At 39.7% G+C, this 23,374-nt stretch overlaps 1 protein-coding gene across 14 annotated transcripts in view; it reads right to left on the reverse strand.

Moving 5' to 3' along the window:
• Positions 1-23,374, reverse strand: part of MAGI2 (membrane associated guanylate kinase, WW and PDZ domain containing 2) — a 1,434,944-nt gene that overhangs the window by 58,966 nt on the left and 1,352,604 nt on the right. For all 14 annotated transcript variants that reach the window (XM_024358207.3, XM_024358205.3, XM_003318553.7 and 11 more), the window contains one exon: positions 2,649-2,787. In XM_024358207.3, coding sequence (XP_024213975.1) covers positions 2,649-2,787 — 139 coding nt within the window. The remainder of the gene's footprint in view (positions 1-2,648; positions 2,788-23,374) is intronic.

Genomic DNA, 23,374 nt, shown 5'->3' on the forward strand with positions numbered 1-23,374 from the left:
TCTATGCTATTAAGTTCTTTGTTTTGTGATATCATCTCTAAAGTTTTTACAGTCAAAATCCATCTCAATTTAATATCAAAAGTAGCAGACAAGTGCTAATATTACTAGCAAGTATGATTTAATGTTCCACTTTAGAGGAATATATTTAGAAGAAATTCTGCAATATTGCTACAGTTAACAATGCTGATGATTAGCCACTCAAAAGCGTGCCCAGGCTGGGTGCGGTGGCTCACGCCTGTAATACCAGCACTTTGGAAGGCTGAGATGGGCAGATTGTTCTGAGCCCAGGAGTTCAAGACCATCCTGGGCAACATGGTGAAACCCCATCTCTACAAAAATACAAACAATTAGCTGGGCATTGGTGGCTTGCACCTGTAGTCCCAGCTACTCGGAAGGCTGAGGCTGAAGAATCGCTTGAGCCTGGTTAGCAGAGGTTGCAGTGAACCAAGATCACACCACTCCACTCCAGTCTGGGCGACAGAGACCTTGTTTCAAAAAAAAAAAAAAAAAAAAAAATGGTGTGCCTGGATATTTAAAAAACTCTGGTTAATTTGAGAATTTCACTGTAATCATATATTTTTAGGTGATGTTAAGAATTAACGAAATAATGTTGACATGATCTTGAATTTTTGTCTTGTTCAAAAACATGTTTTTATTTCTTCTTCATGATAGCTTGAGGTGGCTTCACATTTGTTCATTACAGTTTGAGTTATGCCACAGGCTGATCAGTAGTATGTTCTACTTGCTTACTACAGACAAGCAGCTGATGTGGTGGATGCTGAGAAAGTGGGGACCAATAGTTATTCTACAGAAAAATGAAAAGCTCAGGATAGTCATGCTGGTTAGATTAACTTTTTAAAGATAAACTTGTTAGAACAACATTAACTCTGAAAATGTCTGGTTATAGATAATATTCAGGTCTCACCATGGAGTGAAGCATACCATTAAAGGTGGTATGTTTTAGAAGTGATAGAATTTCACAGGTCACTTTGATATTACTGAATCAGTCAATGCTCTAGAGTGCAAAAGGTTATTCTATTCCAAGAGTTCAGATTCTTTACAAAGGGATTAATGCTGGTACATTTTAGCAGGATCATGCCTGTGCTTATTGATAATATATATATATATATTTAAAAATATTTTATTAGATCCAAGCATTAAGGGGAGGAATCTGGAATGAAATGTTTCCTTGGGCCTAGAGCCAGCCCTGCAGAAACTTCTGAATGCTTTTTGACTCACTGTGAAGGCTTGCTAGCTCTCTCTGTACGCTTTGAGGGGTGCACAAGATGCTGGAAACAACGCATTTAAGGTCTTTGAGTTTAGATATTTCATTTGAACTCAGGATATAGATCTGCCCTGCTAAGTAAGGAGATATTAGCTATTTAGACAATGTATGCAAAAAGAATAATCTGAAATGAAAAGTACTCTTTAGATTTTTTTTTTTTTTTGAGACAGAGTTTCGCTCTTGTTGCCCAGACTGGAGTGCAATGGTGTGGTCTCAGCTCACTGCAATCTCCGCCTCCTGGGTTCAAGCGATTCTTCTGCTTCAGCCTCCCGAGTACATGGGATTATAGGCATGTGCCACCATGCCCGGCTAATTTTGTATTTTTAGTAGAGACGGGGTTTCTCCATGTTGGTCAGGCTGGTCTTGAACTCCTGACCTCAGGTGATCCGCCTGCCTAGGCCTCCCAAAGTGCTGGGATTACAGGTGTGAGCCACTGCGCCCACCCTAGAAATCTTTTTTTTTTTTTTGGGTAGGTGATAGAAGGATGAAAGTGAGTCAATTTATCTTAATCAACTTAGAGCTCATTATTCAGGTCAGCAGTTAGATCTTGTTTTCCTAATCTGAACAGGTATTATCTGCACTAGTCTGATGTGTCTGTATGCCCATCTGTTTCTGTCTGTCATTCACTGAGATTATCTTTAAAGACCACCTCAGGTTTCGGTGCTTTTCATGTAATGACCACTCAGCTGTTTTGGATACACTAGAGCTATGCTGTCAGTAGTGTCTATAATGGGCTGCTGGGAAACAACAACTTTAAAGATGTTTGAAGACAAATCCGTGAATCAAAACATGCTTTAAAGCCTTCCTCAAAAGCATACAGAAACACAACACAGGAGTGAATTTTCAGAATAATTCCTAAATGTCAAAGAAATGCAACCATTGCGTGAACTGAAGTTTACATTTTAAACTTCACACCCTGAAGATATGTTGCTTGTCTCTGGCCCCAGTTACAAATCCTTTGAGATAGTCTGATGCATAAACAATGTTAGGAAATAATTGCTAAATTACTGTGTACTCAAATGAACAGTGGACTATCAGTCAAATTGTAACAGTTCTAATATTTAAGTGGTGCTAGATCTCCTCGCACACTCACAGATGCCCTGAAAGGTCCTACATTTCATATTTTAAACATTCCTTAATGGAGGGAGCAAAAGATAGAGTTCACACACATTTATTTCCTGGGCATAAACATACGTGTGTGTGTGTGTGTGTGTGTGTGTGTGTATGTATATATATATACCTATTGATAGCTAAATATATATTTAGGTAGAAATAGAGAACTGATGTAGTTTTATAAATAACCATAAGCATTTATGGTTCACAGAAGGAAGAGCAAAAGGGTGAATTAAAACGTGAAACGCACCATATTCTGGGACCTGTCCCGTGCCTCTCTTGAGCAGCAGCCTCACTCGTCTTCCTCCAGATTTGATGAGTTCTATTGCTCTGGCATGTGTCATGTCCCTTGTGCTTTCCCCATTGATTTCAATGATTTGATCTCCTACCTGTTGATTAAAGAAAAATTAAGTCAGCCAAAGATGGTTTTACTCAAGTTGCATTGTCAACAGATTAAAAAAAAAGCATGTCTAGATGACCTGAGAGCATCCGAACAAGTTGGTGGCAGCCTGCTGCTTTTTGGAAGAGGCTAATCCCTGGCTGCATCCTGAATCTGATCACCAAATTTTATTTACCTTTACAGAAATGAAAATATCAGACCACAAAGACTGCAGCCATATGTTACTTATTATGTTACTTATTACTTATGATGACAGAGACTGTAAACTAGTTAGCATTGTTTTAAAAATTAGGGAATATATCTGATACAAAAATTCAAAATAACCTGGCATCTTTGCTTTGAATCAAAAAGTAAACATTTTAAGGGCTTTTCATTGATTCTATTGCCAACTGTCAACTCAGTGCAGCATCCAATTCAGCATGTTGGATAAATTTATTGGTTTTTGTGCTTCTCTGAGAATTTTTGGTATGTATCATTTAAATTTCCCTGGGTGCTGTTGTGATATTGCCTTCTTTGTAAACAGTGGTTGGTTGATATTCACATTTGATGATGAGTTTTCTATCACAGCCCCTTGAATTAAAAATGAGATTCTCCATTCTCTCCACATGACTAATGCCCTGGCTACATCTTTGCCATGCTCACACTTGATTGCCAGAAGCTGTCTGGTTAAATACCAATTCCTCCTGAATTTTCAGAAATGCCTGGGTTCCATAAGCAATTCCCTTTTGGCGTTTGTGAATAGATAGTTGAAATAAAAGAGGTTCAACCATGAGCACATCATGTAACTCCCACAGTACCATTACTGTCAGGAACCCTTGAATTAAAAAATGTCTCATCTCAGTGCAAGTAACATAAGACAAATTAACCAGCAAAAGCACAACGAGTTGCTTTGCAAAAATGCTATTTTAGTTAGGTCCCTTAAAGCAGATCTCAGTCTAAACTCTGTAATGCAAACAGAACTGTAGAAAAACTCTCTATAGCTAATCATTATCAGTGTGGATGCTGCAGGCTGGCTGAGAATAGGAACACAAATTTTCCATCACAATGGCAGGAGAGCCTGAAAACAAGACCCCCAAAGTCGGGGGGGCGGGGGAAGAACATGTTTGTTGTAGCAAGGAAATGACATCTCTACCTAAGGATGATTCTCTAAGTGGTAAGGGTTCCACTGTAATGAAGGTAAAGACCTTCCTTTATATACTCAGCTGCCTTTAGAAGTATGGATTTGGGGCAGTGGATGAGGTTTACCTCACTGGTATGACTTCCACATTCCACAGAAAAACCAAGAAGACGGAAGTAACTTAACTGTTTTAGGGCCAGTAGCTTTCTTCAGGTTTCCTTAATTGTCTCCTTTCCTCTGAGGCAACGGGCATAACTTGAATAGTTTGCCAGAGGCCACGTATCTAAGCCAGAGGCAGAAATGGGACCAATTATCCCTCCCCCAGTAGCCCTCTCCCACAACAGAAACCTCATGGCACAGAATTAAACTGAAAAAGTAAAATAGCAGTTCCAATGAAGTTACATATAGAAAAAGTGTTCCTTCCTGGCTAGACTCTCTTCTGAGCTTCAGACTCACACGTCCAGCTGATTACTAAACATCGTCACCTCATTGTCTGTCCAACAGCAACTCTAACTCAACAGCAGTAGAAGCAGTAGACAGGGCTAACTACCTTTCTCCCAAAGTGGTTCTTCCTCTTAATTCCCAATCCTGGTTAATGGCAACACCATTCATCCAAGCAGAAACCTGGGGGTCACGCTACACTCCTTGTTTTCTCAACTTCTCTGCATCTGTCCCTGTCCTCATATGTATCCCATCGCTCACAAGCTCAATTCAGGCCTTTACATGGTTATTCCAGTATTCCCCTGTCCCTCTCCCGCCAACCTCTTTTCATTGTCACCAGAGTAATCCTTCTAAGGAAAAGCTTGCCAAATGTGTCATGCTGACTGAAGCATTCAGGCCTGTACACATACTGCTGTTCTTTTTTCTCCTCCTCCCCACAGGCCTGGTGATTTCTTGTTCTTTCTGAAGGTAATAAGAATCTTCTCCTATGGGTGCCTTCCTCGACTCTATGCTCTTCACAAGCAGAGATGTCCACTCTCTCTGTTCAGTAGTAATGGCACCCCACTCTGATTATTATGCCTCATTACAGATTCATGAGTCTCTGTCTTCCCTCCTAGGTTTTGAGTGTCTTCATTCAGTAAATAATTTCTGAGCACCTGTTATGTACCAGACAGTCAACTGGGGATATAGAAAGAAATGGTATCATTTCTATGTACAGTAAGTTCTCAGTCTAGTTGGGAAGAAAATGGGTAAATAAGGCTATTACTACTCAATGTATCTTTGCTATGACAGAGGCATTCACAAAGTACTAAGGGCACAGAAAGAACAGACATCTAACCCAGAAAGTGGGGGTGGTGGGTAGTCAGGGAGAGCTGCCAGGAGGTGGTGACATATCAGTTGAGTTTTGAAGTGCCAGTAGGAGTTCCCTAGGCAAAGAGGAAAGCATTCTAGGCCGAGAGAGTAGCATATGCAAAGGCTGCAAAGTTTGAGGGAATGGTATATTTGGGAAACTGTCAGTAGTTTATTATACTGTTCAGGAGTTTAGGTTTTATTTTAAAGGCAATGGCAAGGCACTAAAAAGTTAAGCATGGGGTAACCTGACCAGGGAAGCTGAGTGGTGGTTAGAAATCTCCCTGCGACCTCACTATGGAAAGTGGAAGAAGAGAAAGGTGAAAGACTGAGGAAGGGAGTTGAGTTGCAGCGTTGTCACATTGTCTATCCAAGTGAGACATTAGGAGGCTGTGGGGAAGGAGATGATGAGGACAATGACATAGAGTCTGGGTCTCCTTTAACTGTGTGTCTGGATGAGGTGCACTGAATATATTGGTGAATGAGTGAAGTACTTCCACATGGGTTATCTTGAACCCATGGGAGAGGGAGGTATAAACCCTCTCGAACCCCAAATCGAATCTTGACAGCCACTGCCGCCTTGTGGTTACTTGTGTCCTGAGACTGATATTTTAACCAAAAACCATGTGGAGGGCAAAAGGGATCTTGTATTGTGATAGAAATAGTCCCGTCTTTTGACTCTGGTCCCATACTTGAGTTTAGCAAGACTTAGAAAATTTGAAGTTTTCATTCACTTGTGTGTTTATTTTCCCTTTTCCCTACAAGGAACTTATGAGACTTAAAGGAGAAGGCATTAGTGTGGAGGAGAGAAGGGGTGGTTTGAAAGCTACGTGGGAGGAGGAGAAGCAGAGGGGTTTAGGGGCTGCGCAAGGGCTGAGCTGAAGTCCCCTCTGTGGGGGCCTCAGGAATGAGGCTCTGGGAAGTCAGGGACATTATTTTTATTGGGTTCCCAGGAGCCTGGGCTGACCTCTTCACCTGGCAGATTTCCATAATTTCGGCTTTCCATGTAGGGTCCCCTCAGAGGGAGAGGCTCTGATACATGCTGAATCTCACCTATGCCCTTTCCCCATTCCAGGGTATCAGTGCCATTGGGTGGTGAGGGTTGTGTCTACTGATTTTCTGCCTCATTTTGGAGCAACGGAAGTTTGGGAATAGTTCAAGATCTTACTAAATCGAGGAAAAAACATTTCTAGGGGCTGGTGGTGGTTAGGTAATGGAATGAAAATGCTGCTGCTGACATAGACTCTGACCGTTGCAAAGCACTCTGGGCATTATTTTAAAAGTGGGCTGACTCACGGGGACCTGGTTTCAATGGCAACAGACTCAGTCCAGACCTGGCTTCAAGACTTCCATCTCTCTTTGGAACAGTATGAACTGTGAAAGGGTTGAATTTTCATTTTCATTCCAATATCAGTATTCTGTATAATAATTTTAACTGGAACTCCCTAAATAAATTTGGGATGTGATCTCTTTCACTGTCATCTGGATATATAAGAAGATCGACTTATCAGGGTGACAGCAGGAGGTGGGGCAAGAGGTTCTCTTGTTACTTTCCTACTTTCCGACCTCATCTGACTTCAGTGCAGTGGCCAGTGTGTGACAAAAGAGTGTCACTTTCCGCTATCACAATTGGGAGAATTAATTTTTTAAAACCAATAGAAAATTCGCAGCTCTTTTAGAAATGAAGAAAAAGACCAACTGTGACTCTGATGTAGTCTCTTTCTATACTCTCTCTGCCACAGAGCTATCTTCAACTGAGCTATCTTACTAAAATGAAACTTCTAAGATCTCCACTCATTCTTAGAGTATTTTTAAAATATCAAGTTCCAGTTGAGAGGGAGAGGGAGATGGTGGGGGGGGCGGGGGAGGGAGGGAGGGGGAGAGAGAGAGAGAGAGAGAGAGAGAGACAGACAGACAGAGATACCAAAACCAGATAAAGGTAATTCAGGAGTCTCTGTGTGCACTGCATTATGTGGGTCAAGGAAATGCCAAATTTAGGAAACTGACCAAAGGACTTAAGAGGAATTCTAAGCACTCATTTTTTTCCTATGGAAGAAATACTTTTATCTGTGGTCCCCTTGGGGCAACTAACAACCTTAGAGTAATGTCACAGGGACAAGGCGGAGTGGGATAACTGCTCTGTCCAGGGCCCCGCCTAGTAAGTTCTGCATTCCTACTCACACATTTCTGCTCATACATCATAGCAGATTTTTCTTTAACAAAACACCAAATCTTTGAACTTGCTTGGGGCTTTCCAGGTAAAAAACTTTTTCTTTTTTTGCCTATGGAAGGCCAAGGCAGGAGAAGGCAAACATCTCATAATTCCTTATGTTGTTAATAGTTCAGGTTGTAAGAAAAAATTTAAACTCTGTACTGTATGCATTTTTGTAGCCAAGTCATATATAAAGTATTTGGCTTGTCTCAATGAAATATTTATAAGAATTAGATTAAATCCTGGATTTACTTTAGCCATGAGTCATGGCAGTCCCAGCTCAAAGGGTTGCTTGGACATCGTTACAAACGTGCTTACCTGGTTGTAATCAGTTAATTGCCCTCATGTTACCATTGCATCCTAAGAGCCTATTTTGCATGATCATATATGACTAAAGTGATCCCAGATTATAACTAGGTATGAGGAATTGAGCTTCTTTGGAATATTATACCAATAAATCATGAATAATCTCTATTCCTTATTTCATGATGGACTTAGCTATGGACGATTTTTGTGGCTAATGATCTGAGGTCACAGGCTAATGCCATCATCGTTCCTCCCTTATAGGCTGGTTTCTCCCACTGACACTAGACCCCTCATGGACAGAGAACACACCTATTGTCTCTGTGTCATCTATACCTGCCACAGTTCCTGAGAAGTAGGCCCTCGGTTAATCACAGTTGAGTCAATGAATGTTTGGTTTGCCTTTCAGCGATAGTAAACGTCTTCATTTGCATGCCGTGTAAGTTAAGCTTTAGGGCACCTCAGCATACTTCAAGCTTTCTTGAAATACTGCCTTACGCAGTTTCATCCAAATCATGACAATTTCAATGGTACTTACAGGAGACCAAATGAGGCTTCAGTACTGGTGACCTACATACATTGGTAGTGACAGGTAAAGTTATAGGAAACAAATGCTAGGATTGAGAGTAAGAGGAATGGAGGCTGAGTCTGAATGAAATAATGAAGTTCCAGGAAAAGGGAAAGTCAGAATTAGGGTCTTTGCTGCTGCAGTCATTGTTATGGGTGCTCTGACGCTGGGATGCCTGTGCCCTAACGGCCCTGATGGAACAAAGGACAGGCTGATTTCCAACTTGATGGTGATCTTTAATATCTACTGGCTGTTTTCATGATTAACTTTGTTCAATATTATTTAATAACCATTACAGGAAGAATATTTTTCAAGGGGTTACACTGAATGTTTTCATTAACCTTCCCATTTCTTTCATTAGATCGCGATTGAATTAGATGGGTTCCAAGGGCCTATTACAGGGCCTGGCTTTTGTTATAAACTGTTAGGCTCAGTTGCCTCAGCAAGGCACAGGAGCCCATAAAATTAGCAGGTTTTTCCAGAGAGAAAACTTCTAATCCAATTGGAAACTGAAACACATGTTTGAGAGCACCAGAACTGTGAATTTTATTTGCTTCAATTCATTTATGTATTGAAAACTGTCTGAGACTCTCTTTATACTATGTTTTAGACAGTAATCACTTAAACAGAAAACAGGCTGGGCATGTTGGCTCATGCCTATAATCTCAGTTCTTTGGAAGGCCGAAGTGGGAGGACTGCTTGAGTCCAGGAATTCAAGACTAGCCTGAAACACATGGCAAAACCCGCATCTCTACCAAAAATAAAAAACATTTGCCAGGTGTGGTGGTGCATGCCTAGCTACTCAGGAGGCTGAGGTGGGAGGATCACTTGAGCCCAGGAGTTCGAGGCTGCAGTGAGCCATGATTGCACCTCTGTATTCCAGCCTGGGGAACAAGTGTGAGGACTTATCTCTAAAACAAAACAAAATAATAAAACTCACACACACACACACACAAACAAAACAAAATCAAACCCAAAAAAGTCCCAGCATCTCTTGAGAAACTTCATCCAAGCAGAAGTGTGAAATGACCCTTATGGATGCACAGAAGAGAGAAGAATCCTTCACCAAGGTTCTGCCTAAGCACATAACCTGCTTAGGAGGGTCACAAAGGTGAGGGGAAAAAGCTGCTATTGGAAGTGAAAGGCTGCTGCAGGATTCTGAGAATTCACCACTTGATGCAGGTGGTACACCTTCTTTGGTGTTGTTATTATTTGTGTTTAGAAAAGATGTAGTCACAGCTCAGAAAATATCCGGCCATTGACTTGAGCACAGTATCCTATGGTGGGAGTGTGGCCTTGTCTGGACATTCATATCAGGGAGCTGGCTTTAGCAAAGATTTAGGGGGAGCTCTCCCTTCCGGAGCCTCCATTTCTATTTACAAAAATCCTCTAAATTAAAATGTGAAAATATAAGTAAAATTGGAAGATGACACGGTATCCCTACTGTGGAAGTAGTTGAGCTCTAAATTATGATCTGGTATCTTCCTCACTGATTCCTTCCTTTTTCCTTGTCAACTGTTACTGATATTAATCTCATACAGAGAATTTTATTAGATAGCTTCTTTCTAAATCTCCTTACTCTTCTAGGGCTCTTTTTTTTTTTAATTTTTAATGTTTTTTTTTTTTTTTTTTTTTGAGATGGAGTTTCACTCTGTTGCCCAGGCTGGAGTGCAGTGGCACGTTCTTGGCCCAGTGCAACCTCCACTTCGTAGGCTTGAGTGATTATCCTGCCTCAGCCTCCCGAGTAGCTGGGATTACAGGCGCACTCCACCACGCTCGGCTAATTTTTTGTATTTTCAGTAGAGAGGGTTTTACCATGTTGGCCAGGCTGGTCTTGAATTCCTGACCTAAGATGATCTACCTGCCTTGGCCTCCCAAAGTGCTGGGATTACAGGTGTAAGGCACCGCACCCGGTCTCTTGTAGGGCTCTTAACTGGGGTTTATGTTTAATTCTTTTAAGTTTTCCCCTCCCCTAGCTCTATGCATGCTCTCTGGGTGATCACTTCCCATTATTATTATTATTATTATTTTTGAGACAGGGTCTCACTTTGTCACCCAGGCTGGAGTGCAGTGGCGTGATCTCGGCTCGCTGCAACATTGACCTCCCAGGTTCAAGCAATCCTCCTGCCTCAGCCCCCCAAGTAGCTGGGACCACAGGCGTGCACTACCATGTCTGACTAATTTTTATATTTTTGGTAAAGACGGGGTTTCGCCATGTTGCCCAGGCTGGTCTTGAATTACTGAGCTCAAGTGATCCACCCGTTTTTAGCCTCCCAAAGTGCTACGATTACAGGCGTGAGCTACTGCGTCTGGCCCTTCCTACCTTTCTAAGGTATTTGGCATGTTTCCTTTTTGGTGCCTTTCTCTGTGCTGTTCTTTTTGCTAGAATCTGAGTCCTCCTTCTCCGCACTTCAAAAAGGGAAATCCTACTTATCTTTTAGGAACCAAACTTCAGGGATGATATCATCCAGACAGCCTTTTATGATCCCAGCAGTCTGGGTTGGGTGCCTTTTCTGTGCATTTCTTTAGAAGTATTGACCTTTGCCAATAATATTGTAAGCTCTCCAAGGACAGGAACTCTGTCACGTGGGAAATAACCACATATATCTGTTCAACAGATGGATGAATGTTTGAAAAAAGGCATTTTTCAGAAATTATCTTTTTGGCTGTATGCTCCTTAGAGTTTAAACCAAATGTAAACAAGGTTTATAATAAAATTCTAATTTGGTTTCATAATATATGTCAACCAGGTTTGATCATGATCAAATAATATATGGGAAGTGCCTTGTAATCTCTAAATATATAAATGTAATCTATTATTAATCATAGTAGTTACAATTAACAAGAGATCATTATAATTATCATAATAATGGTAGAAGAGATAAAAAAAGTAATAAATTTTTCATAATGAACCTGGGAGAGAAGCGGTTGAGCTTCTGAGGGTGTATTAAATGGGAAAATGAGGCAAATGATATTTTTCTGGAAATATCATTGAGAGGTTAAAAATGAAACAAAACAAAACAAAAACAACTCTTCTTTTTGATAAGCACTGCCTGATAGAAATTCTTTTAGGACATGAATGGTATTTTGTATTCCATGATTTTAGATGAAGTTCTTAGGAAAAGAATCTCATGAATGTTGGGCAGATAATCCAAACCCTAAACTAATACAGAGAAATAACCGCAAGTGTGGCAACAGACATGAATGTGAAGAAAGAGATTTTAAAGACAAGCTGGTTGGAGCAAAACATTTTCTACAAAGGAAAAATAACTACCGACATTACATTTTTCATATGCTAGTTTGACTGCTCAGGTGAAAAGAAACTGGGGCAATATCTTAAAATTATCGGCCCAAGAATAGAAAGCTATCACTGGCAGCTCAGCTAGCTTATCCAGTTGCTCAGAAATCACTTATATTAGGTCATGAAGTCAGTTTCCCTAGTTGACTGAAAAATAAACAAAAAGGAAATCAAAGAGGAAACTTTCTATTGTGAACTCTGTATGAGCTGTTATTTCTCTTCCTTGGATGTAATTGAGAGAAAATGCGGGATTATTATTATTTATACTTACCTAATCAGATACATTTATTTTCTGGATAAGCATTAGGCTTTGTGCAATGACTTCTATACTGACTCATGATAACAATTCCTTGTTTTCCTGAAGCTAACTGTCTTGCATATTGCATTTACATTTCAACTTTTTAGCACCTTCTCTCCTCTCTGACCTCTGCTTCTGTCTTTACATCTCTCTCTCAGACTGTGTGTGCACCAGTCCTAGACCTGACAAGTTAACAGCATGAATGAGCATGAAAAGGTACACCAAGATGGGTGGCGGGGACATCGGTTAGCTGGGATTTTGAAGATAATTTAATGATGGGACTGTTTTCGAAGAATGGGCAGGGTTAATGCAATCAAAGAGGGCTGTTGAGGCAATGAAGGATAAATATGGTGAGTGCTGTTACCACCTCTAGTCTGAAAGACATCAGGGAGGAAAAGAAGTTACAGGGGCTGAGTGAGAGCTGGCGCCATGAAAGAGAGGCTGCCTGTCTACAGCTGGAGCTGTAGCGGGAAGGAATGCTGCCAGGCCCACAGCACCAAGGCAGGAGCAAAGGGTAAGAAATACCCCAACCTCTCTGTGGCAGACAGAATAATGTCCCCCATCCCCAGATGTCCACCTCCTAGTCCCTGGAATCTGTGTTATGTTCCCTTACATGGCAAAAAGGATTTTGCAGATGTGCTTACCTTAAGGATCTTGAGATGGGACGATTATCCAGGATTGTTTGGGTGGGCCTAATATAATCACAAAGGTCAAAGTCTGAGAGAGAAATGCAAGACAGAAGCAGAGGTCAGAGAGGACAGAAGGTGCTAAGCTGCTGGCTTTGAAGATGGAGGAAGGAAATATAAGCCAAGGAGTTTCTAGAAGCTGGAAAAGGAAACGAAATGGGTTCCTACCCCAGAGTCTCCAAATGGAACCAGCCCTGCTGACATGGTACTTTGATTTTAACCCAGTGAAACAAACCGATTTCAGACTTCTGACTCCAGAACTGTAAGACAATCGATTAGTGTTGTTTGCGGTCATTTATTACAGCAGGAATAGAGAACTAATGTACTTTCTCTCTTTCTGCCCTCTGATCTCCTGCTGATGCTTCTCATTGGCCAAATCCAATAGGAAGCCAGAAGGCAAGAGGGTTTGGGTGATACAGACATAGCCATCATTCCCCCAGAGTAGGGCAGAGAAGGAAGTAGAATAAATCTGGGGGAGAAGGTAGAATAAAGGAAGAACAAGCACTGGGGTGGGGTAGGTGTGGGATGGAATTGATTTTAAAACATCAAATATGCCAAATATGCCAGACGAAGGCTTTAAGCAATAATTCAAGAACAAGACAAAAATCAAATGGCAGTCTAGCTCAAATCCTATTGGAGAAACTTTTTGGAAACCTTTATTTGTTTTAATATTTTACTTTAACGTGTGTCGCCTCTATACCATTATAGAAAGAGGAGTGGCGTCAGGGTTACTGAGTTGAATGCTCTTTTTAAAATTGCCTAAGATGTCAGAGTTACCTTTGCCTCTGGTCAGTTTCCAAGTCCCGTCAGTTCTACATGTACCCTGTCTCCAGCAGCTGCCTCTCATTTCCCATTTCTCTTGCTGCCATTCTACATTGGCTGTTCCTCTCTTTCCCCTCTTCTTTCCATCCATATGGTTGCCATAATTATATTTCAAAGAGCATCTCTGATTTTGCCTCACTCCTCCTCAAACACCTCCCCTCCTGCCCTATGCTTCTTGAACAGAATCCAAACTCCTTGACATGAGGTGTAAATCCTTTAGGACCTTGTCCCTCTGACCTTCTGGCTTATCACCACCCTTCCCTTGTGTTTAGTCTGGCCCACTTGTACTGCCTCCACTCTTCCTTCCTCAGCATTTTTGCTGCTGTCCTCAGCCTTCCTTGTTATTTTTGTCATTCTCCCTGGATCCTTCAATCCCATCTCCTAATCATGCCCATTCTTCAAGGCTCTGCTCAAATCCTCCAAGAAGCCATTGCTGGTCACTCCAGGGGAAATTTATCCTCCCTTCTCTGTGTGTCCACTGCTCTTACAGCTATGCCTCTCTTGTAGCACTTACAGTCACACTGCCTGTTAGTCTAGGTATCTGTGTATTTATTTTCCCCACTACCATTTCTGAGCCTACTAAATTATAAACTCTTGGAAACAGGGAGTGTATCTTTGTATCTTCTAGTAGTAGCTGGTGCATTGCCTTGAAAATAATAGATGATAAAACCTTGCAGTGGGGACAAAATGATTACTGTGTAGGGCACAAATGATTAATGGCAGAGGGAGAGTCTTTGGGGGAGGTGAGGGTGTATGGGAGACTGGAGGGGGGCTTTGAGGCAGCCTGTGCCTTGCTCACTATGGTTTTCCTACTGTCAACTGAGGTGCCTGGCACAAGATAAGAGCTTCATAAATATTTCTTAAATGAATAAGTAAATGCTATCTACTTCACTTTGGCCAAAGGCAACCTTGAATTCTGAGAGAACAAAGTCTTAACAAAGGTCCCTAATATTTGTTATAATATGAAGAAGGCAAAAAAAATGTATTAAGGTAAAAACAACACAATCTTCTACTTGCAAGGAGAGGCAAGCTTACAAACAGCAAGCCGTTGCCAGCAACCAGCTGAGGAAGACACAGCCACAAGGTGGAAGCATCTCTTTTCTTTCTGAAATAACCATGCCTTTGTTGGCATAACCAGAGGAAAGCAGACAGACTGAGTTTTGCATTTACCAGTCCTGTGAGAAGCACTGGGAAATACACTCTTATTTATGATAGTTATTCTATAACTACCTCCCAGTATACAGCTTGAGAGCAGAGATTTGATTGTATATTTCCACAATATCTTTTGTAGCTTTTAACATCGTAGTGACTGATGTGTATGTGTGTGTATGTGTGTGTGTGTGTGTGTGTGTGATAAGAGAGTAAGAGTGAATGAATAAGAGACAGAATGATCGATTGAATGATTTGGGGGTAAATTAGGGAAGTGGTTGCTGATAATTATTACTCTGCACCCACTGCTATGGTCTGAATGTGTCCCTCCAAATTCATGTGTTTGAAACTTAACCCCCAATGCAACAGTGTAGGGAGGCAGAGTCTTTGGGAGGTGTTTGGGTCATGAATGGGTGAATGCTGCTATTAAAAGGGCTTGCGGGAGTGGGTTTGTCCTCTCTTGCCATTCTGCCATCTGCCATGTGAGGACACAAGAAGGTTTATACCAGATATTGGTGCCTTGATCTTGGACTTCCCAGAAACCAGAACTGTGAGAAATAAATTTCTCTACTTTACAAATTACTCAGTCTCAGGTATTCTGTTATGGTAGCACAAACAGACTAAGACACCAATTAAAGCATGCATAGGGGCACTGAGGGCAAGGAGCTCATCTTATTAATCTTTTTATCTCTGGTTTCTCTTATCCTTACTTAAGGTGACGACACTGACCTTTGGGAGGAATAGGAATTTATGAAAGATCTCATAGCTTATAAGTGGAAGTAACAAGACCAGTTGCAGGTTCCCTAATTCCAACACCCAGAGCTCCTTACCCTTTATGAAGTTGCTTCAGCATTGCGGAAGTAGGGAGTGGGGAGAAAGGCACAATAGTAGGATTTTACTTGGTTCAGAGATAAAGGTTTCTTCTACATGAAGAAGCAGCTATTTGAGATTTTATGATGTATTGTTAACCTTTGGGACATTGTTTGCAAATACATATTCATGTGTTGCAAATAGCTTTAAAACCCAGGTTCATTCAAGCATGAGTAGGATGAAAAAGAAAGTCTGATTCACGTGTACTGAGGATAGCTGTAAGTGTGAATACATCTAGTTAGTACTTCATGGGTCTGAATTTCCCTCGTCACTATAACTACCTTCTCTTCAAATAAATGTTAGTTTTGTCCTTAGCTTTCAAAACTACATGTGTTAAAGTTTCAGATCAGTGGGATCACCAATGTCCTTGTGCCCAATTTTAACAGTGCACAAGGAGTATACCAAGTGAAAAAACTCATGTCTCTGAGGTCTACTATCTTTGTTTGGCCATAATAAAAATACAGTCTGTCTTTAATAGCTTGATTTAAGGTCAGCTCTTCAGAGAATCTGTACTCTTTGCCATAATACTCAATGGTATTGACAATGAGTGCATGGATTATACTGATTTTTCTATTGATATGCTAACAAAATAAATAGAAAGAGTAGCAGTGCATCACTATCATTTTGATGCACGAAATAAACATTATCCATTTTACTTTCTTTGACTATTTAAAGTCACATATTAATTACTTAAATTTTACAACTAGGAATGTAGCCGAGTGTCTAAAAATCTTGTTTCTGCTCATGTTAATTCAGATTGTCCATCCATGCATGAGAACAGCTGAGCTATGAAATTGGGCAGCATGTTTTCTGGCAATAATGAGGAGATAATATTCCTTAGGAGTACTTAAGTGACATCACTATTGATAGGTTAATTGGAAATAAAAACGTAAAGCTTTCTTAAATCACTAAAATAAAAAGCCTCTGGTTTATTGTAGCTTTGCAATGTACTTTTTGAACTGTCCCACTTTTCAGTTTCAGTTAATAATTGTCTGATTAATGTAACTGCAGCTGCTCTCAGAATTCCACATACATCCCTTGGATAATCAGCCATTTCAAAAGGAGACTTTCCCATGCATATCTTGATTCACAGTCATACTGTTACCTCTATTGCTTTACCAATTTCTTGTAAAAATGACTCCTGCATCCAATGAAGTATTAGGTTGGTGCAAAGGTAATTGCAGTTTTGGCTGTTGAAAGTAATGGCAGGGAAACCCCGTCTCTACTAAAGAAATACAAAAAACTTAGCTGGGTGTGGTGGCGGGTGCCTGTAGTCCCAGCTACTCGGGAGGCTGAGGCAGGAGAATGGCGTGAACCTGGGAGGCAGAGCTTGCAGTGAGCCCAGATTGAGCCACTGCACTCCAGCCTGGGTGACAGAGCGGGACTCCTTCTCCAAAAAAAAAAAAAAAAAAAAAAAAAAAAAAAAAAAAAGAAAGTAATGGCAGGTGGGGCGTGGTGGCTCACATCCATAATCCCAACACTTTGGGAGGCCAAAGTGGGCAGATCATTTGAGGTCAGGAGTTCATGACTAGCCTGGCCAATATGTTGAAAGGCTGTCTCTATTAAAAATGTAAAAAAAAATCATGGTGGCGCACGCCTGTAATCCCAACTACTCTGGAGGCTGAGGCAGGAGAATTGCTTGAACCTGGGAGGTGGAAGTTGCAATGAGCCGAGATCGTGCCACTGCACTCCAACCTGGGCGACAGAGTGAGACTCCTTCCCCAAAAAAAAAAAAAAAAAAAAAGTAAGTAATGGCAAAGACCACAATTACTTTTACACCAACCTAACATATGTAGAATATTTGGTGGAGAACAAAATACAATTTGATGTGAAGTCACAAGAGCTGACTACAATTGGGAAACTGATATAAGAGGCGCCCTCCATGTTCAGAACCCAGAGTACCACTTGCTGCTATTTAAGAGTTTCATAATTGGTTTGAAACAGATAGCTAAAGTGATATTACTCTATCATACGTTCTAACTAGACTTAAATTATTTTTAGTTCTCTGTGTGAACATTTATACTTATGCCACGAGATACATGCATTTAGATTTCCATTTCTACACTGAGATCTCAATTAATTGCCCAAAAGCTTGTTACGGAGTTGTGAACCATCCAAATGAAAAAATGGACCCTTCATAATAATTAGCCCTTATTCACATGGTTTTATGCCAGGTACTTTTGAAATATTATCTCACTTAATTCTCAAATCAAGCTACTAAGCAAGCAAGCAACCAACCAACCAACCTTCTATGGGCTGGCGGGAGCAGAAAAATTCAAATTAGCCCTGAAAAATGTAATTCTAATTCATATATATATTTTTTCCATTGAGAACTGATCAATCAATAAATAATGTAGAATGAACACCACCGGTACCAAGATATCAAGTTAATCTTTGCATGATTATTTAGCTTGAGCTCTCCCATGCCACTGACTGTACCCCTTAATTTGGGTTAGACAGATACCTTTAACACTGTATGGGTGACTGTTCAAGAACAACTTCAGTCCACTTCATGATGCTTCCTCTGTCCATGTATTTTAATTCCTTGAGCGTATTTTCTAGTTTTCTGTTCTTGGTTCCTGCCTTAAACTATGGCTCTTGTCATTTCTTCCATTCAATTTCTTGCATTTTCTAGTAATCTTTGGATATCTTTCAGTGATACTCCCTCAAACCTGCCTGAATTCATCATTATATTGCTACTTGTGGAGGCTGGCCCCTCCTGCATTGTCCCTGTACAATCTTGCATTGTTCTTTGGTGTGATGCTGCATAGTCATTTTACAAATGTGGACCACTTGTCACCAAAGGTCGGGGTACAAATACATGAATGGGAACCCTAAAATTCATCACCATTTCTACAAAAACAATTCCACTGGCCCGTCCTGACAGAAAATCCTTATTTTCTTATCACCTTTATTTTCCAAGGATATCACATTATTAATGTAACTGGTTTGATTGAACTGTCTGTAGTCACTGAGAGACAATGTGCAATTGATTTATTTTTCCAATAACTGCTACCAGCTGTGCTGTTGACTCCTGCCCTTTTCCCACTGGGTAGCAGCCTAATTCCATTATTTTTTCAACATTTTAATCTATTAAAGTCTAGCGCAATTAGCATTGCAATCTTCAATTAAAATCTCTCCCACTCTCATTGCATACTAGGCTGAAGGCTTGAGCTACTTAAGTGGAGAAAGGGCCTTATTCTTCCCTCTCTCCCCTCTGCAGCCCCCCTCTCTCTTTCTTTATCCCTCCAGTCATCTAAGGAAGTGCTGGTAGCAGGGTATGTATGAGGGACAACATCCCCTAGAGAGATCAAGAGTTGCTGGTGGCAAGTCTGCTCTCTTCTTTTTGCTGGCGTTCTCTGTATGGCAGATCTTAATCAAGTGCTTACTTTGTGCCAGGTCATGTTAGATGCTGGGGATAGGGTAAGAAGACATCAAGGAAGACAAGATTTCTGACCTCAGAGAATTCAAATTCAGTGATATACTTGCTGTCTCTCGTGAGGATGATTTGGGTTACTTTTTTGGAAGATAGTAAATCTTTTTTGGAAGACCTCTCCATATTGGGAGATACAGATGAGGCTGGCCTCCTCCTCTTTCACTCAGCACCCCTTCCCCACTATGGATATTCCAAACTACAGCCTCTTCAGTAGGGGTCACTTTAGTTAGCAAATGCCCCAACAGGCTGAAGCCCCAAATCACCTTTTGTAGTGTCCACTCAACCCATGGGAAATGGTGGGAGTGCTGGCTTCTCTAGAACTACCTCTCTTTTCTATCTTTTCTCAGTTCTTTTCTGCAATCCCTAGCTCATCTGGGTCTCTGCTGATTCAATGGCTCAGCTACTTTTAGACAAGAAGCAATCATAAGTCTCCCATGGAGTAGAGGGCAAGGATGGTTCAAGGATCCCCAATTATGAAGGAGGAGAACAGGGCATATATGATACCTTTTTCCCTCATGGAGAATGGGGTGGGATGGAGAGAAGGGATGGTTAATGCTTTTAAAAATTCTGTTATCCCAAGCTCCCAACAGTCACCACAAGGAGGTGGCTGGCCTCACTATTGGTGACTCTCTAAATAAAATGTGGGGAACTTAGTCTTTATCTTTGGCTGTGGCGTGAGTCATAATTTCCTAGACAACTGGAAGGATCTAGGCTGGGAACTTATATTATCATACCACGTGGAGAGAAAGAACAGAATAAAAACAGGGAACTAGATAAAGCTTGTGGAGTATCTGTTAATTTTAATTACTCATTCTCACTCTAGAAAATGGAAAAGTGACTTCATTTTCATTTCTTCTTTAAGTCCTTATTAGCCAAATTGTAAAAAGGGTTACTGACTAATGTGTATAACATGTTTATTCTTAAAACCTAATATGCTAGGTTCTATTCTGACAGTATGTTTTGATCTTTTAGTTGTTATTGTTTATACAGGATAACTCACATTGTGAAGGCATGAAGGACACTGTGGAGGAAGATAATGTAGCAATGGTAGCAATGTTATTAAGAGCACGGGCTTTGGTGGAGTCAGGAGTCCTTGGTTTGCACCTTATGACTAATATCACTTATTAACTTAGAGATGTTAGACAAGTCATTTAACCTCTGCAAATCTCAGTTTCCTCATCTGAGAATGGGAATTATGGTGGTGTCCATCTCATAAGGTTGTTGAGAAGATCATAGGGCTATGCAGGTAACCTTAGCACAGTGCCTGACACATGGTAAGTTTTCAATAAATGTTAGTTACATTAAAACTTATTCAATAGGAAACTTTCAAACTTACCTAAAACCTGACCATATAAAACTCTAATAATTGGGGTTATCTTCTCTATTGAGAGTTAACATTGGAATTAATGTACGCATCTCTGAGTTTAGAGTAGGGGTTGGTAAACTGTGACCCATAGGTCAAATCCAGCCCAGTGCTTGTTTTTTTAAGTAACATTTTATTGGAACACAGCCATGTTTATTTATTTACATACAGTCTACAGCTTCTTTTGTACTATTACTGCAGTAGAGTTGAGTAGTTACATGAGAGACTGCATGTTCCCAAAGTCCAAAATGTGAACTATTTGTCCCCTTATAGAAAAAGTTTGCCCAAAGGCAAAAATTGACAAATAGGATCTAATTAAACATAAGAGCTTATGCACAGAAAAAGAAACTATCAACAGAGTAAACAGACAACCTACAGAATGGGAGAAAATATTTGCAAACTGTGCATCTCATAAAGGTCTAATATCCAGCATCTATAAGGAACTTAACTTTACAAGAGAACAAACAACCCCATTAAAAAGTGGGCAAAGGACAAGAACAGACACTTTGCAAAAGAAGACACACATGTGCCCAACAAGCGTATGAAAAAAACCGTCAACATCACTGATCATTAGAGAAATGCAAATCAAAACCACAGGGAGATACCATCTCAAACCAGTCAGAATGCCTATTACTAAAAAGTCAAAAACCAACAGATGCTGGTGAGGTTGTGGAGAAAGGGAAAGCTTATACACTATTGGTGGAAGTGTAAATTAGTTCATCCATTGTGGAAAGCGGTATGGCAATTCCTCAAAGAACTAAAAACAGAACTACCATTTGACCCAGCAATCCCATTACTGGGTATGTACTCAGAGGAATATAAGTCATCCTATAATAAAGACACATGCATGTGAATGGACATCGTAGCACTATTTACAATAGCAAAGACATGGAATCAACCTAAATGCCCATCATTGACAGATGTGATAAAGAAAATATGGTACCTACACACCGTGGAATACCATGCAGCCATAAAAAAGAATGAGATCATGTCTTTTGTGGGAACATAGATGGAGCTGGAGGCTATTATCCTTAGCAAACTAATACAGGAACAGAAATCCAAATACTGCATGTTCTCACTTATAGTGCGAGCTAAATGATAAGAACTCATGAATACAAATAAGGGAACAACAGACACTGGGGTCTACTTGAGGGTGGAGGGTGGGAGGAGGGAGAGGAGCAGAAAAGATAACTATTGGGTACTGGGCTTAATTCTTGGGTGATGAAATAATCTATACAACAAACCCCCATGACACATCTTTACTTATGTAACAAACCTTCACATGTATGCCCAAACCTAAAATAAAAGATAAAAAAATAAAAAATTTGCCAATCCCCAGTCTAGAACTTTAAATTTAGGAAAGGCAACTACTTATCTTGGCTGACTTATGCACTAATAGATCTGTGGGTAGGGTGTATGTAGCTCACATGACTTTTTAAGAACCCTTCTCAGATTCATAAATCTATGATGAAAAATTTTGTGTGTTATTAAAATTATGTAAAATTATTAAAATTATGTAATATTCATGTGTTATTAAAGTTATGTAATATTTAAAAATATTACAGAGTTGAGAATAATAAAACACCCATCTTTGCACTCACCAGCCATAGTTTAATTAGGTTAATATTGTGAGAGATTTAATTCAAACTGTTTTGCATAAAAATGTCTTCAGGATAGAGTTGGAGCCCCTTGCATGCTTTCTGACTTTATTCCTCTCCTCACAAAGGTAACTGCTATTCTGTAATTGATGAGTGTCTTTCTAGTTCCAGTTTTTATGATTTTCACTATATATGTACATATCCATAAGGAATATACATGTAGTATTTCAAGTTTTAAAACTTTACATAAATAGCATTACATATGTGATTCTGCAACTTGTTTTTTGACTCAACATTACGTTGTTGCAATTTAGCAAATATAGAAGATATCTGTTCATATAGAGGATACAGTTCATTTTCACTACTACATAATTCTCTATTATATAAAGTCTACAGTTTTTTTATTCTATTGACATATATTTAGAATTTTCCTTCTAATATTTGCAATTAAAAATCATGCTGTAATAAACATTGCTGAAAATGTATCCTCGTGTACATTAGCAAAAACGAGATCTATATACATAGCAGTGGAGTTGCTGATTTGTAGAGTATATGTGCACCCTTAAATTTATTTGATGTTGCCAAATTATTTTCCAAAGTTGCTGCATCAATTTACACCAATTTCCAGTAGTGACCGTAGTAAGTTCCCAGTTCTCCACATCCTTGCCAATGTTTGGAGTTGCCAGACTTTAAACTTTTGCCAATTTGATGGATATAAAGTGCTATCTTACTGCTTTAATTTGCATTTTCCTGATACGGAGTATGTTTTCAGATATTTATTAGCCATTTGGATTTCTTCATTCATAAATTCTTCCTTAAGTACTTTGCCAATTTTTTTCCCATTAGGTTGTCTTTCTTGTTTTTAATTCATGGAGTTTTTTTATTATTTATATGTTCTGGATAGCATTCTTTATCCCCATTTTCAAATACAAATGATTTCCAAAGTCTTTGGTTACATACAGTGAATAATAATCAGCATTTCAGTTTAAGAAAAATACCTACGCTTTATCTCTCTACTTCACTTGTAAAGTTTCATGAAATGTATTAAGTATCAGTTCCTAACTCAAATATTTTAATTGTAATTTGCAGACAAAGGTTTTATTAGAAGTTAATCCTTAGATGTTTAAGAGGTCTTCTTTAGAAAATGAAAAGCATTTTTCTCAAAGAATTATTCATATAAATCAAAGTTCAAATTTTTAACCATTTTGACATTTTCTTTAATGAAATATTTAGGAAACAACTGAGTTATAAATGATTAACTTTTTTCCCTTAAATTATACATTTTACAATAGTGTTCTGTTTAATGCCCAATTGCCTATTCCAGCCTATTCAAAAATGAGTTTTGAGTATGCATTGAATTAAACAGGGAGCTTTTTAAAACCACTCTATTCCTTTTCAAATTTAGATATTCCCAACACAGATTTGAAAACAGTAATACATCACTAAAAAGATAAGGCTTTTACCTAATAGAAGAACTGTATAATGCCATGTGTTATTATCATGATCTATATAAAACTGTGTAAAATATGAGGTTCCCCAAACTCTTATTCCATAATTCACCTTGCT

This window comes from Pan troglodytes, chromosome 6 (assembly GCF_028858775.2).
Source record: "Pan troglodytes isolate AG18354 chromosome 6, NHGRI_mPanTro3-v2.0_pri, whole genome shotgun sequence".
NCBI classification, from domain to species: domain Eukaryota; kingdom Metazoa; phylum Chordata; class Mammalia; order Primates; family Hominidae; genus Pan; species Pan troglodytes.